The sequence below is a fragment of the Rhododendron vialii genome, chromosome 13a (genome assembly GCF_030253575.1).
Source record: "Rhododendron vialii isolate Sample 1 chromosome 13a, ASM3025357v1".
NCBI lineage: Eukaryota > Viridiplantae > Streptophyta > Magnoliopsida > Ericales > Ericaceae > Rhododendron > Rhododendron vialii.
In genome coordinates, this window is record NC_080569.1 from 8003512 (window position 1) to 8024482 (window position 20971).

At 38.8% G+C, this 20971-nt stretch overlaps 1 protein-coding gene across 6 annotated transcripts; it reads right to left on the reverse strand.

Annotated features, from left to right (window-relative positions):
• Positions 1 to 423: 423 nt before the first annotated feature.
• Positions 424 to 18533, reverse strand: LOC131314344 (phosphomethylpyrimidine synthase, chloroplastic). 6 transcript variants are annotated; one of them, XM_058342906.1, is made up of 16 exons: positions 17459 to 18533; positions 15580 to 15645; positions 15367 to 15501; positions 15187 to 15252; positions 14347 to 14532; positions 14166 to 14252; positions 13976 to 14089; positions 13739 to 13863; positions 13544 to 13652; positions 7036 to 7040; positions 5107 to 5415; positions 4789 to 4916; positions 3235 to 4061; positions 2032 to 2714; positions 1184 to 1290; positions 424 to 1029 (listed from the first exon to the last, which is right to left on the reverse strand). In XM_058342906.1, the coding sequence occupies exons 1-14, from the start codon at positions 18392 to 18394 to the stop codon at positions 2034 to 2036; spliced, it is 3774 nt and encodes a 1257-aa protein (XP_058198889.1). In that variant the 5' UTR covers positions 18395 to 18533; the 3' UTR covers positions 424 to 1029; positions 1184 to 1290; positions 2032 to 2033. The 6 variants fall into 6 exon arrangements, with proteins under 6 accessions (XP_058198889.1, XP_058198885.1, XP_058198887.1 ...); XM_058342901.1 differs by lacking the exons at positions 424 to 1029; positions 1184 to 1290; positions 2032 to 2714; ... (2 more) ...; positions 5107 to 5415; positions 7036 to 7040 and adding exons at positions 9811 to 10414; positions 10978 to 11101; positions 11187 to 11507; positions 12486 to 12611; XM_058342902.1 differs by lacking the exons at positions 7036 to 7040; positions 13544 to 13652; positions 13739 to 13863; ... (5 more) ...; positions 15580 to 15645; positions 17459 to 18533 and adding an exon at positions 6651 to 6817.
• Between the last annotated feature and the right edge of the window lie 2438 nt (positions 18534 to 20971).

Sequence of the window (20971 nt, forward strand, 5' to 3'; positions counted from 1 at the left end):
AGAAAATTGGAATGTGAGAGATAGCAGACTCGCAGTTCTGGATGAGCAGTTTAATTAGGCTTCCTAGCAACGAATAGGAACACAATAATGTGCTTTCGCAAGTTACAGTAATGTAAACAATCATATGGAAAGCAAAGCTCTCCAAGTCTCAACAATTGTCCATAAAAATCCAACACGAAACCGGGGGACGCCCAGTTCTGGTGTGCCAAGCGACACGACCGTTGGTGATGCAAGTCGCAAGAACCAAAAGATTTAGAAGAACATTATTGTCATTTGACTTCCTTAAAGAGCCTGCTTCTATACCAATCACATACTACATATGCGATTTTTCATTTTAAGCATTTCTAATTTTAACTTGGTTTCTATACCTGTTACATCCAGGATATCAATCATCAAACGTAAATCATATCTGGAAACAAAATGGAACACTGGAATAAGGTTACTGAGATTGATATAGGAATTTACAATTTTCTCACCACCACAGTAAGAGTCAAAGATTGGATTGTAGGGGAGTTATCTTTTACAGATTACAGTCTGAGAAGCAGTTCTTCTTTATGTTGGCTGGGTGGCACTTAACTTACATTTACGCCCGAGTGAAAATTTTGGCACTGGAAAGAAAAAATTTGGAAGAGAAAGAAATGGTATTGCACAGTTTTCTAATCAACATTTTTATTATCGAAAGAGATTTTACCAATCTGAATTGTTATTTTATTCACAAGTGATGCCACAAAGACCTCTAAAGATTGATAATTAGCCAGTTTAAACTAAGACTAAGGCATCAAAATAAAGCATAAAGTTGGGGAATATAGTCATTTCCAGTTACTTCCCAGCCACATGAGAGATAAAGCCTGGCCATGATGCTGAACCAGCTACCCAAACAACCATGGATGAAAGCTCTCCATCCCTGCGGGAAGCACAGAAAACACGGAAAACAAAATGCACGCTCCCTACGCAGGCATTATCCTGTTCAGGTTCAAAGGGACTTTCTCAGCCTGACCTGCCTTCCTCTCATGGCCAAACGGCCAGAAGCTGAAGCAGATACAGACACCCCCGGTGCGTTTCTTATGTCAATAAAAGCTAATATAATCCATTAATAAATAGACGACAAAGTTTCTTATTATCCAGAAATTCTAAACCAGAGACTTGTCTGTCTTATTACATTACTACGAAAACAAGAACTTACCTACAGGTTGAAATTGAAGATCATATAGATCACCCCTTATTCTCGTTTGGCCGTTACCCTCCAGTGCTCCAAGAAGTTCCAGACCATTTATCCTGCTCCATGTCGTCCTGCAAAGAGTTGCTGTAAGATAACTGTACGAGAGCGGATGTAAGAGTCAAGACATTCAATCTGACTGAAAACTTGCGGAAGTACACGTCCATATCTATGCATCTATAAGTATACAACAAATACCACCACAGGACATAGTTATGACACAGACGCATCTTCATATGAACATAGAATAGCAGGTGCAACTGCTGAATCTAGAAAACACAGATTGCCTATGGTTTATTCTAGCCTTTTCCTATGCTCCCCCTCCACGTAATGTAAGCACCATACGCATGTGGCACTAGCAATATATAAAATTGGTAAAAGATTCAATGCATCTGTCATATACTACAGTTTTCACTTTTGGAGAAGTAGTCAAAATAGCTTACGACATAAACTGGAATGTAATGAAAGCACAAGCCTTGAGCTTCTGCAGCAGAATTATCTTTTTTCAGCTTAGTTCCAGAAAATAGAGACGTTAGTTGTACTACTCGAAAACTATGCAAGATTAATCTCCCCCAAGAATTCTCATTTACAAGATTAGTTCCAAAAAAGAGAGAGATGTTACAACTTAGGATTACTACTCCAAAACGATACAAGATTAATCTCCCATTTGAATTTCCTATATTTTAAGATGGTCAAAATGTAGGGTATAAAATGTACTGAGAATGTCCTTCCATGTACAAACATTACTTGGACAATGGAATTCAGGACAATGCAAACCTATTAAGAGGAAATTCAAGTTATTCAACCATACTAACCTCTAATTCTTCATAGAGTTTATGTAGCTTTCTGGCAAGTAGATTTCTCCACCAACCTCACCATGTTGCTCCCCACTCACTGTTTTCTTAGCAGCCAGAAACTCGGCACTCATAGCATGCATTCCTTGCTGCACAGCTTCCTCAGCGCTCCCATAACCATGCTCCTCAGCATACTTCCTCACATCCTCAGTTATCTTCATGGAACAGAACTTGGGCCCACACATGGAGCAGAAATGCGCCACTTTTGCACCATCCGCCGGCAGGGTCTCGTCATGGAATGACATGGCAGTCATGGGGTCCAATGACAATGCAAATTGGTCCATCCACCGAAACTCAAACCTTGCCTTGCTTAGTGTGTCGTCCCACGATTGAGCGTGCGGATGACATTTTGCCAAATCAGCCGCGTGAGCAGCTATCTTATATGCTATAACTCCAGCTTTGACATCGTCCCGATTAGGTAAGCCAAGGTGCTCTTTTGGTGTCACATAACAGAGTAGTGCAGTGCCAAGAGCACCAATATTGGCAGCCCCAATGGCTGAGGTGATATGATCGTACCCAGGGGCAATGTCGGTTGTCAATGGTCCAAGAGTGTAGAAGGGTGCTTCATTACACCACTCCAGCTGTTTTTGCATGTTTTCAGGGATCTTGTGCATGGGTATATGTCCAGGGCCTTCATTCATAACCTGAGAGTAACAAATCAGTATTGCAGATCACAAAGGATTTTGAATGCAATAGCTCCACCTTCCAACTGATATTTTGAGCATTAGCAACAACTGAGCACCATGCCACCATCGCAATAAAGAAATGCAGCACTAATAAAGCATGTAACAGATGCAAAAATGATTGCTTTTTTCTTTTTGTGTGCACGTGTGTGTGTGGGTACCATTGAAAGCTGAACAGACCTACACTGAGAAATTAACTCAAGATTGTTAACAGGTAAACGGTTTGAAAATCAGAAGACAGTTCACAAAAAGAAGAAAAAAGTGCACGAATGCTGTCAAAATTTCATGCTACACTAGAAGTCAAATAACATCAAACAGCTTCGAACTATATATTGTAGAAGTCATACCTGTAACTTCATAAACATGAACATAAAAGATGATTTTACCCAGCATATTCGAACAAGCTTGAGATGGGACCAGGGAAGAAGTTTGTTATAAAATGTAGTCCTATATGCTTTTTTGTATTCTATAATATACACACCTGTACATCCTTTTCCCAGGCTCTACGCGTCAGTTCTCCTTGAGTCAAGAGCTCCGCAAACTGAGCAGTATCATTGGCATCATAAATTGACCCAGGTCTCAGCCCATCACCTATCGAAAGCGATATATCATATTGATTACATATGTCGAGTATGTCATCCCAGTGTTCATAAGCAAAGTTCTCCTTGTGATAAGCTAAGCACCACTTTGCATGAATGGACCCTCCACGGGAAACGATTCCAGTCATTCGCTTAGCTGTCAAAGGAATGTATCGAAGCAGGACTCCAGCATGTATTGTGAAGTAATCCACACCTTGTTCAGCTTGTTCAATCAAGGTCTCTCTGAAAACTTCCCAGTTTAGATCTTCTGCGATGCCATTAACTTTTTCAAGTGCTTGATAGATGGGCACAGTTCCCACTGGCACAGCTGAGTTGCGGAGTATCCACTCACGAGTTTCATGGATATGGCGACCGGTAGAGAGATCCATAATAGTATCAGCACCCCACATCGTTGCCCATTGAAGTTTGTGAACTTCTTCCTCTATGGAACTCACCACAGCAGAATTCCCGATGTTTGCATTGACTTTCACCAGGAAATTTCTTCCAACAATCATTGGCTCCAACTCTAAGTGCTTCTTGTTGGAAGGGATGATTGCACGACCACGGGCTACCTCTGATCTCACAAACTCTGGGTCAAGCTTCTCACGAGCAGCGCAAAATACCATTTCCTCTGTTATAATTCCATTTTTAGCATAGAACATCTGGGTGTATCTTGGTCCACCTAGCTTCTCCCGCCTGTTAATCCACTCTTGGCGCAATTTGGGAAGTCCTTCAAATCCATTAGTTTTGAAATAAGAAAGTCGAATAGTCACCAAATGTGATAGGGTAGAGAACAAGCGATAGAGGATGTTTAATAGAAATATCCGCCAATTACAACCAAAGCTTCTTAGTTGTCAATTCGAATTGCAAAGCCCACATGGAAACAAATGCTTACTTATTATTTATAGAACGTAATTCTAAATGAGAGAGAGAGAGAGAGAGAGAGAGAGAGAGAGAGAGAGAGAGAGAGAGAGAGAGAGAGAGAGAGAGAGAGAGAGAGAGAGAATTCCAAGTACCTCAAGGAAAATTTGTAACTGTGAAGATTGAGGAATATAAGCTTAACATATGTCATGCTACAAATTGGAAGGATTCGCAAAATATTGAAGTGGAGAACACAATTACCAAGATCATCTTCCATGCACACAATTTTCAGGTGGGGCTGGTCTTTAAAAAGATGTAGATCATAGACTACTGAGATATGGGATATAATTACCAGAGAGTCTATTCACAGGTAAAAAAACATGAGGGAAAGTTTTCATCACTGAGAGAAAGATGTGCTGACAAAAGCAGGCAATGGGTTTATGCTCCAACAGATAGTGTAAGTGTACACATGCAAGGCTCAAGCAGAAAAACGTTATAAAGTAGAACGAATGCAAATGCAATACCATAAAATTTAGAAAGGAATCTGTAGAGAATCGAGAAAGAGATTACAGCGCACACAAAATTCAGAGGCATACCGGTGCGAGGACTTATGTCTTGGGGGCCACTGGTGTCATAAGTGTCAAAATGGGGTTCATCCCCAGATAGGTGGACCCGCCGAAATGGAACTTTGAGCACATGACCAGATGGTCCATGAGTAACTTCTCTGTAAAGAAAATCCAAGCATCAAAGTTTTGCAAATTAATGTATAAAATGATGAATGTGTTCAAGCAGATGAGCTCATAGAAAATCACAAGGTTTCTTAGCCATTGATTTGTACCCGAGACGACCAACAAGGTAAGTCTCAGACGAAAGCTAGAAACTCATGTAAAGGTTAGCCAAATGAAAGGAGGCACCTGTACTCTTTTGAGCTATTTGGGAAGCATTGTTCGAAAGAAGGAAGCGGGAGAAAATCAGGGGCAGAAGGATCAACTGTGTGCTTCCTCTGTCTAGACTTCTCCGCATTGGTTGCTGGGGCATCAAACGTTAATGTGGCTTTGGGGACCAGGACGGTAGTGGGATATGTTTCCTTCTTCTGCATACTTGCAACATTCCCCCTCGCATCAAACCCATGCAAGAATGAAGTGTTTGGAAACTTTGAGAGATTCGAATGGCTGCCATTCTTGCACACAATTGTCGTCAAAGTAGTTTTCACAGATGCCATTCTGGAAGGAGTTAAAAGAGTTAACATGCAATTGAAGTTCACCACGATCAGTCAACCAGTGCATATGGCCAAAAGAAGATAAACATAGATTATGTTCTTCTCAACGTCAGAGGTAACACTCTTAGAAGAGTAATTTTCTTGAAATAACATAACAACAAAAGCAGATAACTTAGTCTGCCTCGTTTGTGTGAATCACCAAACCATACTAATCCAACAATGTCAAAAGTTGTCGTAGATCCCAATGAAAATAGAAAACATCTCAAGCAAAGCCCTCAGGTGATTCGTCAAGAATCAGTTCACACCTATTTGGCCCAACATCAATTTCTATTTATGGTCATTTTTATACAGGTTCCAAAATCTTATAAATCCCGAATTGCAGTTTATAGAATGTTCAATGTTGTTGACCAATATGAGCTAATTAGCCCTGATAAATTCTGTTGAATCTTTGGTTGACATATTGCTTGATACCCCAACCATCATGGATGGGCTCGCCTTTAATAAGCAACAAATCAAACGTTCAATCCTTTTACGCCGGAATTTTTTTAATATCAACTGCCGTTAAGTCCATAACTATATTGTTTCAGATCTGTGGTCCTTATATATTGTCTCAGATCTGTGGTCCTTATATATTGTCTCAGATCTGTGGTCCTTATCATCATTTCTGGAATGAGAAGGATATATCAACATGTAGCTGGGTTCAAACATCATGAATGTAAAGCCAAGTCAAACCACATGAGCAATCACATGTACATTCCCCCTTACTCCGATTCAGTCGAGATTATCAGTGATTGGAACAACACCAAAACTCTACACATGCCTGCTAAAGACCGTGTAATTAACACCATTTTTTATCACGTATGGTTAAATCTCAACAAATTGAGAAGAAAGTTGTCGAAATTCGATAAAATTACAAACTTGGTTAAAACCCCACTCCCTTCATCCATCCATCTCCAAATTGAGAAAAATCGCAAGAATCAACTATCACAAAACCAAACTCATATAAATGGGTACATGTACAAAATCCGGCATAGGAAATGGTAAGAGGTAACCACGTCGAAAGATTAAGGAACGAAACATCCTTATAGATGTTTCATCAGAATTACAAGCCATGAATTTCGTTATACACAAAATATGCAAGAGTTACATTGCATGATATACATATAGATACATACATGAAGGAGTAGCATGAGAGAGAGAGAGAGAGAGAGAGAGAGAGAGAGAGAGAGAGAGAGAAACCTCCGATCTGGTGAGGTGTATCCTTATCTCTTCAGAGGCTTGACTGTTTCTGAGAGCAGGGTGATAGCAGCACCGCAACGCTGCCAACGAAAATGAATGAATGAATGAAACTTGGCCCCGTTCGAGAACCCGTTTTGAGGCTGGGGATGGGGAGTACGAATCCCGTGGGTCTCCTAATACTTGAGAAATGCTATGTATCCATGATGAAAAGTGTCCGTGACGGTCGAATGAATCTGAGTCGTCCATTCTCTTTTATGGGATTATGTTAAGAAAAAATTATTCAATACTTCTGAGACATACTCCCTCCCCTCATATAATATATATAGGGTTTATAAGGGACCACATGTTATGTGAGGGAAGAAGGTATAATACTTCCGAGGTATACTCCATCTCCTCACATATTATATATGGGGTTCACAAGGGACCAACTTATTATGTGAGTGGAGAGAGTATAATCACTGGTCATTAAAGAGGATTTAAGAGGACCTCTTCTTAAGGCCGTGTCACAAAAGTGTTTTCCACTTTTGTTCCAAAACATAACAATAATTTTCTCTTGTCGGAGCTTTCCATGTTAAGTACTACTAACCATATAGGGTAAGATGGTTTTAAAATGTGTAACCCTAACAGCCTCCCTGATACCCCACATTTGTTGGAATTTGTAATTCATAAATTTCATAGAAATTTGGAATGCATGTCTTTCTAAAGATGCATCATAATATTTATGTAGTTTTTATCACATTAAGATATGTAAAGACGTAAAGTCTCCTTGGAACTTGTGATTCATTTTCTAAAATTCATCTTTGTAATAATTCTATAAAAGGACATTATGTGTTACAATCACAATAACAATCAATACAATCAAATATTCAGTCTTATCATATTCTTTACTATATCAAGCTTCTTTGGTTAAGTTCTAGTTCAGCAAAAGCTTTGTAGGGCATTGTCCTAGATCTCAGAAACATCTGTCTTTTTTTTTATTACTCCCTTCGTTCGGATTTAATAGTCCCTTGTTCAATTTTAACCGAATAAAAAATGAGTTATATCTTTAAATTGATAATAAATTTATATGCAATATGAATCTTGTTTTATAGATCTCAATTAGTTTTATAAGACAATATTTTCAAAATTACATAAAACATTATAAATTACAAGATATAATCGATTGAAAAATTACACAAACTCCTAAAAAAGATTATTAAATTCCGACAGGGGATTGTTTGCTTCCGCTGCCCAAAAAATTCCAACAACATTCTCCCTCTATTTTTGTTGTGGATAAAAATCTCCTTTCTTTGTTCCCCAACCAGCGCGCCGCGCGCGGCCGTCTCCGGCCACCGAACGGCCGATCCGAGCCGTCCAAAAATTTAAAAAAAAAAAACCGAGGGGCCCCACGCGGGAATCAACGTCATCCGATGTGTGTAGGGTGCTTGATCTAAACACCCTATTTTTCGTGTATACATATATACACCAAAAATAGGGTGTTTAGATCAAGCACCCTACACACATCGGATGACGTTGATTCCCGTGAGGGGGCCCTCGGTTTTTTTTTTAAAAATTTTTGGACGGCTCGGATCGGCCGTCCGGTGGCCGGAGACTGCTGCGCGCGGCCATCGGTACGGTTTCGGTCCAAAAATGGTCGGTACACATAGGATTTTCGTTCCAATTAATGGCTTAACCTTTTCACTGTCAAATCTTCTGTTCATACAAATATACCCAAAACTATTCTCCCCGTCTCTCATTTCCCCCTCTTTTTGCTAATTACTAGTATTACTACCATGAACCCGTCTATGGCCACCGACTAGCCACACACCGATCTTGAACTGATGGGCATGCGAGATCCATTTCAGATCCCGCACAGATAATGCGAACTATTCAATAATTTTTTAAAAAAAATCGAGTGGACCGGCAAAAAATTCACTCAATCCAATGTACAGGTGCTTGATCCAATATTTAATTTTTCATTTCGATTTGTAATCTAAATGGAACGGATTTTTTTTTAAAATTATTGAACGATTTAAATCATCCAATCATCCGTGCAAGGCCCAAAATGAATCCGCGTGCCCGTCGGTTCAAGCTCGGAGTGTGGCTAGTTGGTGGCTTTAGCATTAGCGCTTGAATGCAAACCAGATAGTACTAGAAGAAAAGGGATGTGAGTACATGTCAGACTACAAAAAGATGTGTCAAGGTCAAGCAATTTGTTTCCTCTTGTGGCGAGAAAATTTGGTGCTGTAGACATTTCAAGAAGTAGACATTTCAAGAAGTTGACATTGATATTTTTTATCATTTGAAAATATCAACATGCTACATCTGCAAAATCATTTGTACACTAAAAAAAAAGAACTGCCTATTTTGAATTATTTGTCTTTGGTGAATTTTTTTAAAGTTTTTTTATCATAAATTTTTTATTCTTCACAAATGATTTATTCACAAAAAAAAAAAATTCGACACAAAACTAACACATGTTTTAAAAAACAAAAAAGACAATATTCAACAATTAAGCTATGCCCAATGGAAAGTTATGAGTGCTTTTTACATCCAAGGAAGTATTAAAGAGCCTTTTTGTTTGGGACTTGAAATAAGGAGACGTTTTCAGTAAGCTAAATGGACTATCATGAATTTTTAGGTAGATCATCTTCCTTACATGCATCAACTGAAATACGTTTTAGCGAAAACAACTTGACTATTACCATTAGCATGTAGTCCAATAATATAGCGAAAACGCATCCTTACTCTTTTGTTCTGAACTACTACCATTTTTTATTTCACGCTCCATAAACAATGAGTCAAGTCATAATCGGAAGATACAAAATCAACAGAGAGCAGAGAACAATGGATTTAAACTTCCCAACAAAGTTCATAATAATGCACCATTTTTCGGTTGTCCCGTGCATCGAACGGACACAACGTTAGTTAAGTGTTGTAGCCCAGCGGTAAAGCTTCTCGTTTACAAGAATTTTGCTTCTCTTCCCCAATTGATGACCCCCAACACCCAGAAAGGCTGCGAAAACATCACCAATTGCATTAAAATTGTCTTCCATAAGTCCTAGTTATGGAAATACCAATTCCCAAACGAACACGACGGCACGACGATTCCTCCCACTAGTGTTTTACCGAGTAGCAACCTAATCTCAGAGCAGAGGTAGCACCAAGTTTGCACGAAGCATTCCAAACAGACATTTATTCATCCAAGAAATACTCTCTACAAGAGGACCAAAAGTTACAGACCGTGTATGGTTATACCGTATGACAAAGATATACAACGAAATGCAAAGACCAACATGCAACTGCTGAACGCAAGAGGCCCTTTCCCTTATGATGTCAGGATACTATAACAATGGGAAGGCTCTCTCACCAATTAATACTTTGTTCAATTTTGCCTGTTTTGAGGGCATTTTAGTTGGTACTATGGTATACAACAAAGAGGAGGAACGAAAATGCTATGACTAACCCAAAATTACCTGACGGAAATATACACAAAGTTGCAGGGTTGAGTCACAGCCGAAGGTGTGCTCCACAAGGTTGACAATAGCACAACCAGTAATGGCTCTTTGCTCCCGAAAGATGAAGCCTTAGCAGCATGTAGGGTTTTAAACCTGAACTTTCAATAGAGGTTGACAAGAACACTTCGCACTGCTGATGTCGTCATGAACCTGCCTGCAGTGGAAGAAGAGACTCCTGCTTTCCTGTGATGAAGAATTTAAGTTCTGTTGGAGCAACAACCAGTTTCAACCACTCTTGCAGCTCTGCACCGTCTACTTTCTCCTTTTCTGTACAAAAAAAATTTAAGACAACACTGTAAGCGATTTTTGGAAGAATTTTATGCGGAACATCTCCATATATCCTACTCTACTGTTGGGTTTTGGGAAGCCTGATTAGTATTGGTCCAAGGCCCAATGCGTTTGTGGATCAACAAATTACAGTAGCACCCTTACAAGTCATCGGAATTGTTTAACAATACCAAGAGCCTGTTTGGTTTCCTGGACTTGAGCATTAGATTAGGATATAAATCGAAGAGGACCAATATACAACGTTTGGTCGAAACTTTTACGGTTAGGATCAAAATTATAGGTCCAGCGAATTACGTATCCAATGAAATTAAACATTCCTCATGCTAGTAAACCCAGCATATATTTCGTTGGCTACCACACCATAGCAAAAACTGGCGCAAGCCACTGACGTAGGCAATCTTGCCAAACCACATTGTCTATGTTTCATGATGGTTGATTGTTTCCTCATGCTAGTTTGAGAGAGAGAGAATCATAGACCTGTTACTGTAACTACAAAAACCAAAGTTAAAACAAATTCAAATCAACCAGCAGTTCTGGAATACCTTCCAAGTGTGCACCAAGCCCCTCCAAAACAGTAGGATTAGCTTGCACAACAGAGAGTGCCGCCTCAAGCGCAGACTGCAGCAGCGTTCTTACCTCTCTTTGAACAAGGTCGACAAGATGCCCCTGTTATGTTTGATCTGGGATCAATACTTGCTCCAAATGAAAGCTCAAAAAAGAAAAGACATTAACCAGAAAAGGGAAAGACAACCTGATCTCTTCCCCAAGGAACACCCCCAGATTCATCAGCCCCACCACCAGAAAGTGTTGCCATAGAAACAGGCCCAATTGTCGGATTCAGACCATACTCAGCCACAGCTTTGTATGCCATGTCTGTTGCTCGCCGTATATCATCAAGTGCGCCTGTTGACACACGCCCCGCGTAAACAAATTCTTCTGCTGCACGTCCTCCAAGAAGAGTAACCAATCGTCCACGTAACTCGTCGACAAAGAGTAAATATCTATCCTCAGTGGTAGGAGGCGTGTAAGCAAACCCTAAGGTCCCTCCTGACCTTGGCAGTATGCTCAACTTCTGATAAAACAAAGATTATTTTCACCGTTAGATCCAATCTAGTGAGCACCCATTTTCCAGTACCTATATTGGCCATGTGCCGAAGTTTGACCCTATACTTCCACAATACATCATTTCATAATCCCTACCATTTCATGTTGTTGAGAAAAGACATAAATTGTGAGAGAACGTTAGTGTGGGAGTGCGCATTTGTTTATAGTTTCAAAACTAATTAAGGTTAAACACTTAAAACACTTAAACCCCTCACAATGAACCATGCGAACCCCTAGGTAAAGGAGGGGATAGTATCCAGAGATGCAACACAAGCTAACAAGTAGTTTACATAAGTTCTGCTAAAAGAAAAAGTAGTATGCATAAGTGATCAAGTAAAGCATAATTGAGCAAAGGAAAGCTACTATCCTAAAATTCGACGCAGTAGGGAACATTGTATAAAGTATCAATTTATATCAAAATGTATTGCCCCACAGAAAGGGATATCCTTTTACTGTACTTCCAAAAAAAATACAAAGAGAGAGAGAGTTTTGAGTCTCAAAAAAGCACTATTGTCACCAATTACCAGGTTTCAAACTCAACCACCAAAGTTGCACGTAATTATCCCTAATTGCCTACATTACAGGCATCCCATTGCAGGGCTCCCAAAAAGAGCTAGATTCTTTCTAACTCACTTGCATTTAACTCAACAAGCCACACCCTAAAAGCCTTTGCAGCTATGGACCAAAAGTAAGTTCAATTAGGTGATTCAACAGTAAATTTCTGCAAATTCGTTCCAGCTGTGCAAAAGATGGAAAAAAAAAAAAATGCGACGTACTCAAACTTGGTTGGTAATGCTATAAGCATTGCTGATCAAAAAAATAATAATTTGCTATAAGCATATAGGGCAAGTTGATCCCACCTTGTTACCCTCCCCCAAAAAACAGAAGCAAATAGAAAAGAGGAAGAAAAAAGAACATTTTTTGATCTATGGAGTCCTATTGCTACCTCAACACGTGGCTGCCCAGTAAGAAGATTCGCAACAGCAGTCCCTACGACTGCATGACCAGCTTCATGTCGTGCAACTACACCCTTCTCACATCCCTGCAACTTGGCAGTCTTCTTTTCAATTCCCTGCAATAGAGTAATATTTAGTTTCTACGTAATCCAAATCAAGACTAAATGGAAATAAATAAATCTACTTTTTTGATAAATAAGGGTAAGGCACATGCAAAAAATCAACAAAAAATGAATCTACAAAAATTCTTGCAACAAAACCTTATGTATCTCATTAAACAAGCAAATCACAACCAAGAGGGTAATTATGCACTCAGCAAAATCAATGACAGAGCCTCAAAAGATAAACCCAACAACACAAGATGGGGGTGAATCAAGTGACTCACTCCGAAATTGAGCTATCTGTTGATTCTGCTCAATCAGAAAAATAACAAAAAGGAAAGGAAAGAGTGCAACATGCACAGCAGTCAATGGCAATTTTAGCATCATGCATGGTGGAAAGAGCATAAATCTCAAAGTGAAGAACCATTCCTGCAATATTCTGCCAGAAAAGAAAAATAAGTCTAGTTATCACTATTCATTAATAACATCAGCAGAAACTAGCTTTCCTTCACTCACAGAGACAAACACCCCTAAAGGTTTTGTAGACATACAAAGAAATCCAAAAACCATTAAAATGAAATAATTTTATTGATGTACACCAACACAACTGTTGCACTAGGCTATCTTGTCATCAGGGATTGGGGGTTACGGTTTTCTGATAACAAACATCCGCTAACACATTATAATCTCAAGATGGATTATATTATAAATACTATATACAACTAAGCAAGGTCCAATTTACAGATCACGTTGAACTATTGAAGTAAAGACATAAACACTAAGATTTAAACAAGAAAAGTAAAGGAATACAGCAGCCTATATGCACACCCGAAGAGAGAGAGAAGATTTAAACAAGAAAAGTAAAGGAATACAGCAGCCTATATGCACACCCAGAGAGAGAGAGAGAGAGAGAGAGAGAGAGAGAGAGAGAGAGAGAGAGATTTTACAGCTATTGATCGCTCCACAGCATGAATAAAATCAATTTTCTCCACAACAATTTTAGTTTGTCTTCCCGCCAACAAAGCAGCCTCATTTACCAAATTCGCAAGGTCTGCCCTGCACAACATTGAAAATCAACAATAACTTTCAATGTGATAAAACAGGACAACCTAGCAACTCACTGGATCAGAAAGGAATGTTACCCCGTAAATCCAGTAGTCATAGAAGCAATATCAGCAAGTTCAACGTCATCTCCTAAAGGAAGTTCTTTCTTCGAAACATGTACTTTTAAAATTGATTCTCTTCCAGTCCTATCAGGTGTTTCCACCTAAAAAGCAGCATAAAACAAAAAAGATGTGTTACCAACCAACCTTGAGGTGGAAGAAATTTCTTCTGAGAGAGTTCAACAGAAACATTTCCAAAACAAAGAAAATGCAAACCATAACAACACGATCAAATCTCCCAGGTCGGCGAAGTGCGGGGTCTAAGACATCAGAGCGATTGGTGGCTCCAAGAACTATCACAGCAGAGTTGCTATCAAACCCATCCATCTCCTGCAGTGGAATCTCAAACACGTGAATCTCCCATAGACATGCCTAAAATGAACCTCCCTACTTGTAGAAACCTTACAGTGAGCAACTGATTCAAGGTCTGCTCTCGCTCATCATTACTGGCCATACGAAATTTACCATCACGGCTTTTTGCCACAGCATCAATCTGCAATAACAGAAGAAGGCACCGGATTCCATCAAGTAGGTTCCGGGTTCGAAAATGGATACTCGATGGAAGGATGAAATCCAAGGATTTTGACCTCATCTATAAATATGATTGATGGTGCCACCTCCTTAGCTCGTGCAAAGAGATCTCTGACACGGGATGCTCCCATGCCAACATACAATTCTACAAACTCACTTGCAGAACAACTTATGAAAGGTACTTCAGCTTCCCCAGCTACAGCCTTTGCTAAAAGAGTCTTACCTGTCCCAGGAAGACCCACCTGTAAGATAACCAAAACAAGCTTACGAGTCATACGTCAAACTTGTATCAAAACAAGTTACAAGAAAATACTGGTTTCTATCCTGCGGCATCAAGTTCTTCTGCCAACATGCACAGTCATGCAAGCAGTTGTTTGGGAACCATTCACGGGGTCGAACTAAAATAAAATTTTCATAATCACTTTTAAACAACCCCTGTCTATAGAACATAATCCCGCTGTCCCAATTTTTGTCCGTTTTCATTATTTTCGACATTCAAAAAAATTTGTTCCTTTTTCGATGATTTTGAAAACATTGTATACTAACTGCGAACTTTTTCACAAAGAGCGTTTGGCCTGATCAGAAGGCACAAGAACCAAAAAAAGGACAAACAAATTGGATGGAGGGAGCATATCAATAGCCATCCTCTGACCAAAGATCCCAAGATCACAAAAAATTAAATGGACCAAGTTACAAACATGTTAACCAGGCATCTGATGTAATGTATGAGATTCCATCCGGGAGGAAGTTTAAAATACTGGTCTTGGTCCTATCCTCTCAATCAAAGTTGCAAAGTGCTCCTGCTAGAGATTTGCAATATCTGCAAGTGACCTTTTATCTCTAAATGGTTTGTTTTGTTACAAGATAGCCTATATGCATAACCTTGCCACACTCACCAGGAGAACACCTCTGGGAGGACGAGCACCAAGTCGTACGTACTTATCTGGATTCCTGAGAAATTCCTGCACAGCAAAGTGCCAGCACATTGTGTTTCTGAATGAGCAAAATGGATTAAGCAACTTTAAGCTATAACTCATTAGTATATAGTAAATGAACCACTGGAATATCTGGCATACCACAATTTCTTCTAGCTCCTCCTTAGCCTCATCGACACCTGCAACATCAGCAAATGTGATAGCTTCCCCTTGTTCAGAAACTTTTGCACCACCAGAACTCCCAGACTTGTGATTCCTAAGCTGACCAGTTTTATGCTGTACACATTTTGCAGGTATCAAATCACCAAGCAATTAATAGAAGTAAACAAGGTGAACAGTCATGATCGTTCATACCTGAGTAAAGCTGAAAGGGAAGCGCTGAAGAAACCCTGCAAGCAGAGCAACATAGAACAAAGCAATCTGCAATGCAAATAGCAAACAAAAACATAGAGAATGTAAAATCTCAGCTGCAAATATAATTTGGACTAAAATCGTATATGCATTCAAATTCACAATCACAGAATACAAGTTGATTGGAAGAAGAATGAGATTGACGCAGCCACAACACACACTGCTTGCCGAAGTAAGTTAAGCCTTGACAGAGCCGCACTATGATGTTCTGGAAGTACATCTGTACGTGGATACTACAGAACCCTAATGCTCTTCGCAAATGCTAACTTTTTGGACTAGGCATGAAAATTTTCTTGGCAAAGAAGAGAAGAAAGTGTGAAGAGAGTAGTCATGGGCTAATTGACAGGACATAGACAGCAAGACAGAACCTATGGAACCTTTTAAAACTCAAAGTATGGTATGAAGAACTGCAATGCATATTTTCACAAAATAGATGCAAGGATCAACAAGAAAATGAGATGCAAGGATTAACAAGTGAATGAGAGGCATTGGATGCCCTACAAAAAGCATATTATTCGAATTTCTATAAAGCAGGAGCCAGTATATAACGAAGTTTCCCAATTTGATTATCAACCAGAACTCATAGACTTATATTATTCAAACCTCGATGTTTAACTTGACTATTGGCTGATCAACATTCTGTATCAAGGTTCGAGGTTTGCCTTTTGCAATGAGAGGAAAATTCCTTTTGTGGACCATGCAAATGTAAATACTGGTAAACTCTCCATGTTGAGAAATGCCTACATTAATACCAAAAACAAAACATCTGATTTCTTATTTCTATCTTTTCACACTGAAGACTTAAAGCCTCCACTCTTTAGTTTTGACATGGTGAAATTTCGTGGGCAAGAAAATATAACGCACACGGGCAAGTTCCAAAATATGGAATACATGGTTGAAGGCTCGTACAGACTGTACAGTTCTCTGCATGTGTAAAAGTTATTGCTACTAATCTAATGGAACACGCGGTGGAAGGCTCATACAGTTCTCTCTGTATAAATGTGTGTTTTCTCTATGAGTGAAGTCAATTGTGGTTAAGTTGAAGCAGAGAACTATAGTCTTCTGTTAGAAGACCTTGGAGGAGGTGAAGACCAACAGGAATCACTAACTTTTTGATTCTCAAAGCAAAGTCACGAAACACCAAGATCATCAAAGGCAGGTTCCTATGTAGAAAGATGGTATTCAAGACCATTTTTTGAACGGTACCAATTACCTAAGTAAATAAAACCATCATGAGGAGAAAGATATTCTAGCTCACATGAACAAACAATGGTAATATGGGATCCATTTAGTTCTGCTTAAGGGGCATTGCTGAAGCTTGATTCTTTGGCATTGCATTTGCAGTGGCAACTTCTTACCCTTGGTTTACTTTCTATTGAAATCCTTCTCAATCGTGCCTTACTACATACAAAAAACAGCAGCATAACATACCGCCTTTATCTACCAATCATCTTCGTTCTTGGGACACGTTGCAGTAATCCAAGAGGGTGAGACAGTTAAACTAATATCAAACGCACAAACAATTTCATTTTGCTCAAAACATGTCACGTCCTAAAACTGAAAATGTGACAATAATATCAAATCCTCGACAACAAAAAAATCTGTAATGCACCTCACATACACGGATGTTCCCAAAAGGGTTAAACATGAGACACTATATATCAACGCACACAGAAACTAAGTAAATAGCCAACTGGGTATCACATGCTTTCTTCATGTCCTATGATGTCTGGGATTCTACAGCCAAGTCAAAAACTTCAACAGAGAAAAATCAAGATTTCATAGTAATTGCTCGTGACACATTAAGCACCAAAGGCCTTACCCACGCAAAGTTGAAGAATCCGCCAGACCGATAATCCGGAGACCCAAACTCAACATCATTCTCAACCATCTTCTCATACGGGGTCTTGATATCAATCGGACGAGTCGTCTTATACAAAATCCGCTTAGTCGGGGCGACACTCTGGAACAACGACTCCAACTCCTGCAACTTACGACTACTTTGACCCAACTCACTTTCCATACTACTACCCCCTGCCTCTGATTTCAACTTAAACACTATATGAAAATCATCAACTTCGACCTTTTCCACCTGATTACCATTAATCTTGCTCAAGAAATCACTATAAGGAACGCTGACGTACGTGGTTGGAGTCCTTGGCTCTGACCCCATAAACGGAATCCCGGGCCTAACCAACCTCAATACGAATATAGCAACCCCTAATTGCAACAGCATTACCCCCGTTTCTTGCGCCTGAATTAACGGCTGCCACCGCCCCTTACCACCCCCGCGGCCGTTCCACCACCCGCCTTTCCCGCTCTTCTTCTTCTCCGAGGGGCTCGAGGTCGACGGCTTCGAGCCGACTCCTTTGCTCTCCGCGGCCGTATTCGTATTCGTTTCGCTCTTTTCCCCACCCGAAGAACTCGCCTTGGAATCCGACTCCTGTTCGCGCGAGCCGTTGGCGTGAATTCTACTACTACTACTACCACTACCACGACTACTCTCCCTCCAACCATGGTTGCCCCATAAATCGAACACGTCTAATCTCTTTGAAACCCTAGATTGTCGGTATACGTTGTTAATCGGGCGACGTAACGCCGAGCTGGTGAATAAACGACTCGGCTGAGCCGGCTCTTGGTTTAAAACCCTAAATCGATTACCGAGGAAACCGCATCTGTACAAGTCTATGCGACTGTTGTTCGGACATAGCCATAATTTCCTGTGAAAAACGGGTCCTATATGTATGATCTCCGGCATTGGAGAAACTAGGAGAGAGAAAATTTTGGTCCGATGTGAGAGAGGAAGAGGAGAAGAGAGAGAGAGAGAGAGAGAGAGAGAGAGAGAGAGATGGGAGAGGTCTGAGAATGGAGTTTGGACCGTGGGATTAAGTGATAGAGTGGTGAGAACCGTTAACTTGAACGTCTCTTTTTCAAGTGTTTTCGTGTTATCCGGATGTTTGTATCAGTGTATGGTCCTGCTATATTGGCTTGTGCCGTATACTACATGAAAGGATGGGATTCCATGTATTGGCACACTTAATAAGTTGCATAAGCTAACACAGTCCATAAAAGGAAATTAATTTTAGCACTCCAACAATTGATGGATAGGCTCCAAAATGACGTCGTTTTGTGTATCAATACAGTTTAATTTTAGAGCCCCTTCATCAATTTTTGGAGTGTCAAAATCACAATCCTCCATAAAATTGATACTAACAAATATTATTATTAAAACACAAAATATTTATTAACATAAATATAAAGCATGATTTTGAATAGAACTTGCCGTGCGATATATATTGATGATCCATGTGTATCAAACGATTTTTTATACTGTTGTATTCGAAATTGTGTCTTGAAAAAATGTCAATATCCGGCCTAAAGACAGAGAATAATAGATAAAATGTGCATTGATATCCGATAAAGTGTATTAATATTTGTGAAAATGTATTAATATTCGCGAGATATGTATTTATATCCGAATTTGTTTGAAATTATTGACAGATCTTCCGCCTTGTGGGCGGAGGTTAGCGAGGCTATAAAAAATTATCGGAACCAGTTATGTAGTGAGGTGGTATATGTGAGTGTTTGAAAAAATAATTCCCCCAAAATAAGGATATTGCCCATTAGATATATATATATTTTTTTTGGGAAGATTAAGAAATTCATTCATAATAAGGAGAGAGTTCAAGGAACGGACTTCATAGGGAGACGGTTAGAACAAATGCCAAATAAGCAACAAAAAACAAACAAACTGTCTACTCCCAAAAGGAATATAGAAGCAAACAAACGCATTCACAGATAAAGTTCCTCTGCAAAAAAATCATTAGAAAATCTAGAGCTGAAAAAGGATACTACTAATGTAGCACTTGACGCTTTGGTGCATGAAATACATGAGTATCGTTGCAACTATCTTCAATGGTATGTGCTCGTTGCGTTTATGCCTTGCGTATTTTTTGAAGTCTTGAACACTTTGACCATCGTCAAGATCCTTGAGCCGTGATTTTCGCCTATAAGCTCTGTGTTTACTGGGGCCAACCACATGGCGACCTCCTTTCTTAGCAATGCTATATCCCGAAGTAATTCTCAATCCATTGATTCATACTATATTTGATTAACTACGCAAATTGAGCCGAGCCCAAGCACCCTATGGGTCCATTTGATTATCGAGATAATGGTAGAAAATGCAAGGAATTTTTTTTTGGGTGTGTGTTTACTTAGCAAGAATGTCTTAAAAAGTAGTAGAAAGTAAACTTTCCTATACAACCTTCTAAAGCATGAGAGCTTATTTTATTTTTTCTCACAAAATGTGCAAGGAATATATTTATTTTATTGAGAAAATCAACAACAATTATTCTAACCCCCTTCTCCTCTTCCCTCCACCTTTTCTCTTTTATACTACTCTATTATTTTATTGCAAAACTTTAATTCTAATTAAACAGATGTGAGGAAAAATTTAATTCTTCTTTTTCTTTTATTTCACTTCACTTTCTATCGTTTTCATTTTCACTTTCTATTTTATTTTTTCTCGCCAATCAAACGAACCCTATGGTACCGAGAGGGCTATGATTGAGTTCTGGTCGAAAGTGGCATCAATTTTTCAAGAGTAACTTACTCTAACTTATTAGTTCCAGTTTTATCCAATCTGTGACAAATAAATTAAAATTAACACAAATTTTCTATTCATATGGAATTGTGAAAATATTTTGTTCATCATAATTAAAGGCTCATTCCACCAATCAACGTTCGAATCGAACAAGAGATTTTTGACTTGAGCAATTGGCCCGGCCCGACCATCATTTAAAAGTACTTTAATCAAGAGCAATTTATGTCACAATGTCATGGATCAAAGTCGATAGGTCTATTAATGGTAAAAATAAACAGAACAACTATTTGTGTTGTTTAGAATTTAGATTTATTTTATTACTTTTTAAATATTATTATATGAAAGATAAATATAAATTTCTTTGGTTTTAATGTCCATTTCACCATCACCTAACCAATATGTAGTTGATCAAATAAGTGATGAAAATAGCCAAAATGACTTATATTAACAAATTTACCTTATTTACAATATAATTATTAGTAAAAAGCTCTAAAATCTAAAGTTTTTTTTATCCAAAAATAATGACTTTGTACGTTTTGACCAAAAAAAAAAGTTCATTTGAATATTAAAAAATAATTAATATTTATCTTTTTATCAAAACAACTCATTTAGATCCTATTCTGCTTTCTTATTTTTAATTAGAAAAAATTAGTGTTTAATTTTTGTTTTAAGAAAAAAATTATTTTTCCACAATACATCACATTTAATTAAAAAAATAGATGTATTTAAAAA

What these genes read in the sequence shown, in the direction of transcription:
- LOC131314344 (XM_058342906.1), bottom strand. Translation starts at nt 18,394, where the DNA reads ATGCCGGAGATCATACATATAGGACCCGTTTTTCACAGGAAATTATGG. An exon ending in CTCCCAGAGGTGTTCTCCTG is followed by an intron (nt 14,533 to 15,186) that starts GTGAGTGTGGCA and finishes GTTATCTTACAG; the next exon opens with GTGGGTCTTCCTGGGACAGG. An exon ending in ATGACTACTGGATTTACGGG is followed by an intron (nt 13,653 to 13,738) that starts GTAACATTCCTT and finishes AATGTTGTGCAG; the next exon opens with GGCAGACCTTGCGAATTTGG.